Genomic DNA, 9510 nt, shown 5'->3' with positions numbered 1-9510 from the left:
ATTAAGTTAGTACTGATATAATATTGAAAAATAAGGATAAGGAGTGACATACAAAATGAGTATTTTAATTTTTACATAAAAAATAATTCATTTAATAATTAAATTAGAAAATTTAACTTAGTCAAATAAATACTTTAGTGAAATATTATTATATCATTTGTTAGCACTAATAATATAATCAATATAAGTAAAAAGTATATTTTTTTATAAATATAAAGGTTGTCCACAAAATAAGAAAAGATTTTATTATTATATATTAAGATTAAATCATGTGATTATTTGGATATTAGCTTTGTATTAAATCGAAAGTTTTCTTAAATTATAAAACATGAGATAATTTTTATTTTCAAATCTAAAATTTGAAATTATTTTAAATCAATTATCTTCTTTTTTGAAAAAATTCAAATTCATATCTCTTTAACATTATAAATATAAATAACAAAGTATATCAAACATAAACTAAAAAAAATCAAACCTAGTTTCTAGCGAAGTGTATCTTAGAGAGGGTTTGCTCTTTAGAATTTCACTAAATAAAGTTAAAATTAATTTGAATGTAAATACATGTAGAGTATTGACACGATCAATTTTTTTTTTTGTTAATTTAAGAAGACACATTCGAGTACAGATTCTATTTTTTATATTTTGAATGTAAAATATATCATATTTTTCATTGTACATGTTGGAAACACTCCTATTAATCTATCATCATCTTTTATTTAATACCTTAATATTTAATATGCATGACTAATAGTGGGTGTTCTAGTAGTAGAATTTGATCTCTTAAGCAAGATCTCATGTAAGTCTTTGTGGATAGAGAAAATGTGATTGAAAAGATAAAATCTCATTAAAAGTGATCAATAAGATTTTTCGACAAAAATTAATCATCAACCAAAGAAGTAAATATTTCGTATCAATAACATAATCATGAAAAAATAGTGATCATTAATTAAAAATACTTGATAGAAAAATATATTAATTAAATTTTAAAATCTTAAAAATTAATTATTTTGAGAATAAAATAGATGGATAAAACATCAAAAGAAATGAGAAGTAGATAGTATTTTTTTTCTAAAGAGAAGGAGGTAGCATATAAAAATCGTACAGTAGTAAATTTGTCACGCCAGTTCTTTAAGATGTTACCAACAAGTTTTTGTGTTTTAAAATTTAAATAATACTTTATACATAAAAATATATCAAAAGAATAGTGAGCGTTTTATTAATAATGATATAATATTTATTATATTGAGTAAGGATATATTAAAGAGATAATAATTTAATTTAAACTCAAGAAAATTATAAAAATATTTTTAAAACTACTGTAAGACATCATCTTTATTGATGTGATATATAAAAATTCAAAATATAATATCAAATTTATATTAGAAATAGCAACATGTTGATTAAATTAAAATTGGGCTTAATCTCTTTAAATAAGTTTTGGATTTGAGTCATTCAGATGAAAAAAATATTATTAAAAAATGAGACATCACTATAAGTGTAATGCGAGGTTTTGTAACAAATATTAGTCACACCACCAGGGGTGTAAATGAGTTAAACATTAAAAAATTAGGCTTAGTTTGTAAAAAAAAGGTAGTTCAAATTCATTTATTTGAACAAGCCTGATAAAAAGCTTGAACTTGACTTGTTTTTTGAAAAAATAAAGCTTAAGTTCGACTTATTTAATTAATTCATAACTTAATTATTTTTAATTTGTTGAAAAAATTTAAAATTATTTTTTAACTTTTATCAATTTAGTATTTAATATTCCCCCATCTCATGACAAGTGTTGCTTTAGTTTCTTCCACATATATTAAGAAAAACCAATAAATAGAAAATCAATAATAATTTTATAAAATTAACTTTATCATCATTAATTCAATTATAATTTATACTATTCATTGTTAATATTAATATTATAGGAGATATACATGAAATTTTTTAATTAATATTATATTAAAAATTAAAATAACATTTATTTTGAGATTTTTTTTCTTGTACGACATAAATCATGTGATACAGAGAGTCAAGCATTTCAATATTAGATGATAATCTAAAAAAAATAAGTTCTAAACATTTTGTATGATATTTGAGAATCTATATAATTTTAATTTTCTATGATATATATGAGCTTAAATGTTAAGCTTGGGGCTTGATTCATTTAAATATTCAAACTCAATCTTAAGTTTTAGTTTATTTATTTAATTAAACCAACAAACTTGATGAAATATTTAATGTATCAAACTTGAATAGTTATTTTTTTACTCCAAGTCAATGTTATGATAATCCAAATTTTTTAAATTAGGATTGATAAGTATTTAGTTTATTAAAACATATGACTTCAAATTGATATAATGCATTAAGATTTTAAAATTAAAAAAGGGTTGGGGAATTCATGGTTGGAGTATGACTTTCTTCTCGTTGTTCCCTCAATTCAGATTCTGGAATGAACAATCCAGTACACAAAATTTATATTATGGATTACCTAAACTGAAATTAATGATTAACTCTCTATGTTAGGTAATCTGTAATAGGATTCTTTTTTCTTTTACTGTTTCGGATCACCAAATCCTGAATGCTTCTATGATTCCTACTAAGCATGTGATCTGGAAGGCAAAGTCAGTTGGCCATGGAAGTGGGTTGTCACCATGGACTATACTAATGGTCGTCTATCATAGTGACTCTCGTCTCAGCTTCTGTTGTCCAAAATGAGTTGCAAAGGAATACCATCTCTTGTGGCTATGGAAGAAGGTGCAAAGGACCTCTGTTAGGGTTTGAAAATGAGGATGAACTACACAAAAGAGAGTCATAGGGTAGTTTTCATTTTTATTAAAGTTTTAAAAGTTAAAGGGGTTCCATGTAGAAAATCACGAGGTGCAGGAAGCAATGACTCAAAAAAGAACGTGATAGATAGGAAAACGAGAGTCCAACCCAACAGATAGGACAAAAGAAAAAAAAAACACTTGCCTACATAAGGCCCTTTAAGAAAAACAAAAACTGGTATACATAACCATAACCAGTAAAATGGACCATGAGGTAAGCTAGGGAAAGGGATCAAGGAAAATTGTAACACTTAACCAAATTATTTTCTTACTAACCTATTTTTTTTTTCAATTCAATTATTAAAACTACTAATTAAAATAATAGCATGCAAGCACCATTTTTTTTTGCAAAATAAAAGAGATTAGAATAAAGAGGATAATTTAATCAAGATGTCATTAGTCCAAATGATATTAAAGTTAATCTTTTTAAAATAATTCTGATGTTTCCACTTCCTTTGAACAACTTAAATAACATTTATTACGTTAAAAATCAATTTTTAAGTAAAAGTATTAGAATATAAATACTTTTTTCTAAAATTAGATTTATAAATCACAGTAAATTAATTCAAAATTATAACCTAAAATACAAACTTAATTCGTCTCTGTCCAAATTTGTAAACATTTTTTAATGTTTTCCAAATATTTCCACCATAAAAATGGAAACAAAATATGGCGTAGCTGCCAAGGGTAAGTGGGTAATGAGCGTTGGCGTTGAGATAAAAAAAAATAAAGAAAGAAAGTAATCATATTCGGTGGGGGGAAAAAGGCGAAAAGTCTAGAAAATAACGGAGAAGTCTAGGAGTTTCCCTCTGTTCACCGGGAAACGTCGAGAAGAATTCCGACACATCTTCTCCTCTATCAAATACTACGTCTTTCCTATCACACTACACATTCATTCTCATTACCAAACCAAACTCTAAGCAATTATTGTATACATTCTCTTCTCTCTCCCTTTTCTCATCACACACTAACTTGCTTTCGAGGTTTTCTTCTTCTTTCTCGAATTTTCACATACCGAACTTCTCGTCTTTCACATCTCCAGGTACGTCAAACAACGTCTCATTAGGTTTTTCACAAACACTAGACCGTGTAAACGTGTTTCGTGTTGCTTAGTGTTATTATTGTTGTTTTGCATGACTCATATATCATTGTTATCGTGCAGGTTTGAAATGAATCCTGAGAAGTTTACTCACAAGACTAATGAAGCTCTTGCGTCGGCCCACGAGCTCGCGATGAGTTCAGGCCACGCGCAATTGACTCCCATCCACTTGGCCCACGCGCTGATTTCCGATCCCAACGGCATCTTCGTGCTAGCGATAAACAGCGCGGGCGGCGGCGAGGAATCGGCACGCGCCGTGGAGCGAGTGTTGAACCAGGCTCTGAAGAAGCTACCCTGCCAGTCCCCTCCGCCGGACGAGGTGCCGGCGAGCACCAACCTCGTGAGGGCCATCAGGAGAGCACAGGCGGCGCAAAAATCACGTGGCGACACGCATTTGGCCGTTGATCAGTTGATCCTCGGAATCCTCGAAGACTCCCAAATCGGAGACCTGTTGAAGGAAGCGGGGGTTGCGGTGGCGAGGGTAAAATCGGAAGTGGATAAGCTTCGTGGGAAGGAAGGGAAGAAGGTTGAGAGCGCTTCCGGGGATACGAATTTCCAAGCTTTGAAGACTTATGGGCGTGACCTTGTTGAACAAGCGGGGAAGCTTGACCCTGTTATTGGCCGTGACGAAGAGATTAGAAGGGTTGTGAGGATTCTATCACGGAGGACTAAGAACAACCCGGTTCTCATTGGAGAACCGGGTGTGGGAAAAACTGCGGTTGTGGAAGGGTTGGCACAGAGGATAGTAAGAGGGGATGTTCCAAGCAACCTTGCTGATGTGAGGCTTATTGCGTTGGATATGGGGGCGTTGGTCGCGGGTGCCAAGTATAGAGGCGAGTTTGAGGAGCGGTTAAAGGCTGTTTTGAAGGAAGTGGAGGAGGCTGAGGGGAAGGTGATACTCTTCATTGATGAGATTCATTTGGTCCTTGGTGCTGGTAGAACTGAAGGCTCCATGGATGCTGCTAATCTATTCAAACCTATGCTTGCTCGCGGCCAGCTTAGGTGCATTGGTGCCACCACGCTTGAGGAGTACAGGAAGTATGTGGAGAAGGATGCTGCATTCGAGAGGAGGTTCCAACAGGTTTTTGTGGCGGAACCTAGTGTGGTTGATACCATTAGCATTCTTCGTGGCTTGAAAGAGAGATATGAAGGCCATCACGGTGTTAGAATTCAGGACCGTGCTTTGGTTATGGCAGCTCAATTGTCTAACCGGTATATAACTGGTATGGAATCTGTACTCTTTTGGTGTGTGTGCGTTTGTTTTGAAAGCTTGTGGTTTTGTTAGTGTGATGTGTGCTTATATTTTTTGTGATTGTTCAGGGCGTCATCTTCCTGACAAGGCAATTGATTTGGTTGACGAGGCTTGTGCAAATGTTAGGGTTCAACTTGATAGTCAGCCTGAGGAAATTGATAACCTTGAAAGGAAGAGAATGCAGCTAGAAGTGGAACTTCATGCTCTGGAGAAAGAGAAAGACAAGGCTAGCAAAGCCCGTCTTGTTGAAGTATGTATTTATTTGATTGCATTTTTGAGTTTTAGTTTAATGGTTTTTTTTTTTTTTTTTTGTATTTTAATGGTTCTGATTTTTGTTGTTTTTTGTGTAGGTGCGGAAAGAACTTGATGACTTGAGGGACAAGCTTCAGCCTTTGATGATGAAGTACCGAAAAGAGAAAGAGAGGGTTGATGAGATTCGAAGGCTCAAGAAGAAAAGAGAAGAGCTTCTTTTTGCTTTACAAGAGGCTGAGAGAAGATATGATCTGGCTAGAGCTGCAGACCTGCGATATGGAGCAATTCAAGAGGTGGAAACTGCAATACAACAACTTGAAGGGAGCACTGAAGAGAATCTGATGTTGACTGAAACTGTTGGACCGGAGCAAATAGCTGAGGTTGTGAGCCGCTGGACCGGTATACCAGTTACAAGGCTTGGCCAAAATGAAAAAGAAAGATTGATTGGACTTGGTGACAGATTGCACAGCAGAGTTGTAGGACAAGACCAAGCTGTTAATGCTGTTGCTGAGGCTGTGTTGAGATCTAGAGCTGGGCTAGGAAGACCTCAACAACCAACTGGTTCATTCCTATTCCTTGGTCCAACTGGTGTTGGTAAAACTGAGCTTGCAAAGGCTCTTGCTGAGCAACTATTTGATAATGAAAACCAGTTGGTGAGAATTGATATGTCCGAATACATGGAGCAGCACTCGGTTTCAAGATTGATTGGTGCACCACCAGGGTAAGTGGATTGAGATGAACTTCAGCTGATTGTCATTTATTTTGTTGGTTGGAAGAATTATATCTTACTCCTCACATTGAATTTTCAGGTATGTTGGACATGAGGAAGGTGGACAACTAACTGAAGCCGTAAGGCGAAGACCTTACAGTGTGGTGCTTTTTGATGAAGTGGAAAAGGCACATACATCTGTGTTCAATACTCTTCTTCAAGTTTTGGACGATGGGAGGTTAACTGATGGACAAGGCCGTACTGTGGACTTTAGAAACACTGTAATTATCATGACCTCAAATCTTGGAGCAGAGCACCTCCTCAGTGGACTTTCAGGAAAATGTACCATGCAAGTTGCTCGGGATCGGGTAATGCAGGAGGTATGTGCTTGAGGCTATTTATAACATATTTTGTTCCATGTGCTACTTGATGTTATTGTTTACTTATGCATATATTTTTTTAATTAATCTTCAACAGGTGAGAAGGCAATTTAGGCCAGAATTGCTGAATCGACTTGATGAAATTGTGGTATTTGACCCCCTTTCACATGACCAATTGAGGAAGGTTGCAAGGCTACAAATGAAGGATGTAGCTAGTCGTCTTGCTGAGAAAGGAATTGCCTTGGCAGTCACTGATGCAGCACTAGACTATATACTTGCCGAGAGCTATGATCCGGTAGGTATCATTATGACATCTTTGTTTAGCATAAGGTGCAATAAAAGTTTGTAGCTAGTGGTACTTAATACTTTTTCCTTTGTTACTTGCAGGTGTATGGTGCTAGACCAATAAGGAGGTGGCTTGAGAAGAAGGTGGTGACAGAGTTGTCTAGAATGCTTGTAAGAGAGGAGATTGATGAGAATTCAACGGTTTACATAGATGCTGGACCCAATGGGGGCGAGTTGGTCTACCGTGTAGAAAAGAATGGAGGGGTTGTTAATCCTACAACTGGGCAGAAGTCCGATATCTTGATTCAGATACCTAATGGACATGCACCTAAAACTGATGCTGTTCAAGCAGTCAAGAAGATGAAGATTGAGGAAATTGATGATGATGAAATGGAAGAGTGAATTTTATGATAAAATGTAATTAGTTTGATGGCGCAAGCTCCTCTTGAACTTCCTTCTTTGTCTTTTATGTGTTTTGAATGGGTGTGAGTGAAAATTGAAGAAGTCCCTTGTAACACCTGCTTTTTGTCTGATCAATAAATTTTCTTTCTGTAAATAGATTGATTACAGCTGAGGTGGAGAGCTTTTTTATAGTTTTTCTGTGCAGCGGCTGCTCTGTGATAATTTAGTTGCCTGTCATATTTACTTGGCGAAGCCGTAAAATGAAATCTGTGGTATTGGTATTGTTATTTTTTAGACAAATTCCACTGTTAAAGTTCGTTGTTATGAGATTTAACACTTAAACTTGTTGCTTGGAGTTTTCTTTACAGCGTAGTTCATATTTGGATTTGTTATTGGTATTGTTATTTTTGGATGTAGTTCATTCCTCTTCTCCTATATGGCAGTTGTATCTCAAAATGTACCAGTTTATTTTAGCAATTGTAAAGAATCTATATGTAACAACCTTAGGCAACTTCAGACGGAGATGATCAATGTTAAAAATTATAACTATAGAACCAAAATGAGATTTTTAAATTATATGAACTAAAAGAGAAAGTTGTTGCAAACCTAAGAAATATTAAAATGACCCCTAACCTCGATAGAAATTTAAAATTTAACCCAAATTTTGTCAAAGGAATTGAGACAGCTTTCACGAAGAGTTTGGATGGGAAAATTAAACAAGGTAAAGGATTTCAAATTCTCTCACCAAAAGAAAGGAAATTAAAATTCCTCCGTCTGAAGCCCGCCAAAAATAACATGTTCTCTTCTTTTACCACTATTCAAATGGATCACAAAGGTGAATTAAAGTTTAAACACCCTTCTATGTATGTGATTGATTCCCTAGTGGATTAAATGCTTACATGTATCTTCATAGGAAAACAACAATTGATTGTGGCCCATTGATTTGGAGTGCTTACCCTACTACTACTGCTTTAGACCCGAGTGCAGGCTCTAACACTAATAGAGAAAAATATGAGCCTGTGAGTCTATCCATCATTATTTCAATGATATTTAAAACCTTGAATTTTCTGTAAATAGCACTAGATTTTAACTTGACTTATCTGTGGCTATGTGCTGATGGTGGAGAAAGTAAGAACAATAATAAAGAAGAAAGGAAGGTTTGAGTTTAATAGTCTTATTTGCAAGTTTATTATTAAAGGAGATGATGATGAATTTTTATGTGATCCTCCTCCAAACCCCTGTCTTAGTTATCTTTGCAAACGCTTTGAAGTTTCATCAGTTTTGTATGATTATAACCCCACTCCCCTCCAATTTTTTTCTTCTATTCCACTGTCTTCCCTTTATAACATCCAAACATATGCCAGTCAACAAAAGACCATAAGGACACCATTAAGTTACCAATTCATTTTGGTTTTAATTTCTTTTTTGCTTATTATTCATTTGGGGTGTTTTGTTAAACTACAGGGGGGAGAAGGCACGTTGGAAAACTGTCAAGTATTACAGGTAAGGTTCCTCATCCTCTCTTCATCTCTCTGTTTCCCGTTTGAGGCTGAACCTTGCCCGTGGCTGAGGGAGTCTTGTAATATGTTTTATTGCATAGTGTGCTTACAACATGCCTTTTTCTTTATAAAAAAAATATGTTGATACATTTTTTTTATAATTTAAACATATTTCCACTGATCCTTATCCTGTTATATTACCAAGATGCCAATAAACTTGATATAAGCATTTCTTTTTTAGTTTTTACACTAGTACTATAGTACGTAAATAATCATCCACATTTTTGTGTTATAGATTTTCCTTTTACCAAAGAGGTAGTTTTTCTGTTATAAAATAACCACTTTTTAGTGTTGTGCCAAAGTATTCTTTTAACATATTTCTTGACATTAAACTAATCAGGGACTTTACCAGAGCCCATGTAAATATGGTGAAACAGGCTTGTTAATATAGCTATCAAACAGTTATGGTGAAGTTGGATTAGTGATGATGACATATATTCAGCTGGTTCTAAAAAAGTGACACCTTTGCTCTATTAGATACAAGCATTTAGATTACTCAAATTTGATATTTCTTTCTGTTTCTTCCATTACACTATGATTTTCAAACTATATAGTTTCTAATGACGAGTCGTCCCACAAGGGTTGCATTAATTTTATTATGTTTTTATATAATCTCCCTCTTCCAATTGATTTGTTCACGTAACTGAGTTTAGTTTTGCTACTACAATTTAGTCCCCCATTCCACCATTAACACATGGGTTTTTTCTTCTTAAATTTTTTTCCCCATTTTCTCATCAAAATACATGATAATAT

At 34.0% G+C, this 9510-nt stretch overlaps 1 protein-coding gene across 1 annotated transcript; it reads left to right on the top strand.

Moving 5' to 3' along the window:
• Window positions 1-3548: 3548 nt before the first annotated feature.
• Window positions 3549-7543, top strand: LOC114411814 (chaperone protein ClpB1). Its single transcript, XM_028375518.1, has 7 exons — window positions 3549-3861; window positions 3982-5141; window positions 5239-5420; window positions 5521-6143; window positions 6232-6511; window positions 6609-6806; window positions 6899-7543. Exons 2-7 carry the CDS (start codon window positions 3989-3991, stop codon window positions 7196-7198), a joined length of 2736 nt encoding a protein of 911 aa, XP_028231319.1. The 5' UTR covers window positions 3549-3861; window positions 3982-3988; the 3' UTR covers window positions 7199-7543.
• Window positions 7544-9510: the final 1967 nt, after the last annotated feature.

The sequence above is a fragment of the Glycine soja genome, chromosome 5 (genome assembly GCF_004193775.1).
Source record: "Glycine soja cultivar W05 chromosome 5, ASM419377v2, whole genome shotgun sequence".
Lineage (NCBI taxonomy): Eukaryota > Viridiplantae > Streptophyta > Magnoliopsida > Fabales > Fabaceae > Glycine > Glycine soja.
Note: the sequence above shows the minus strand (reverse complement) of the source record. Positions and strands in the feature narration are given on the sequence as shown.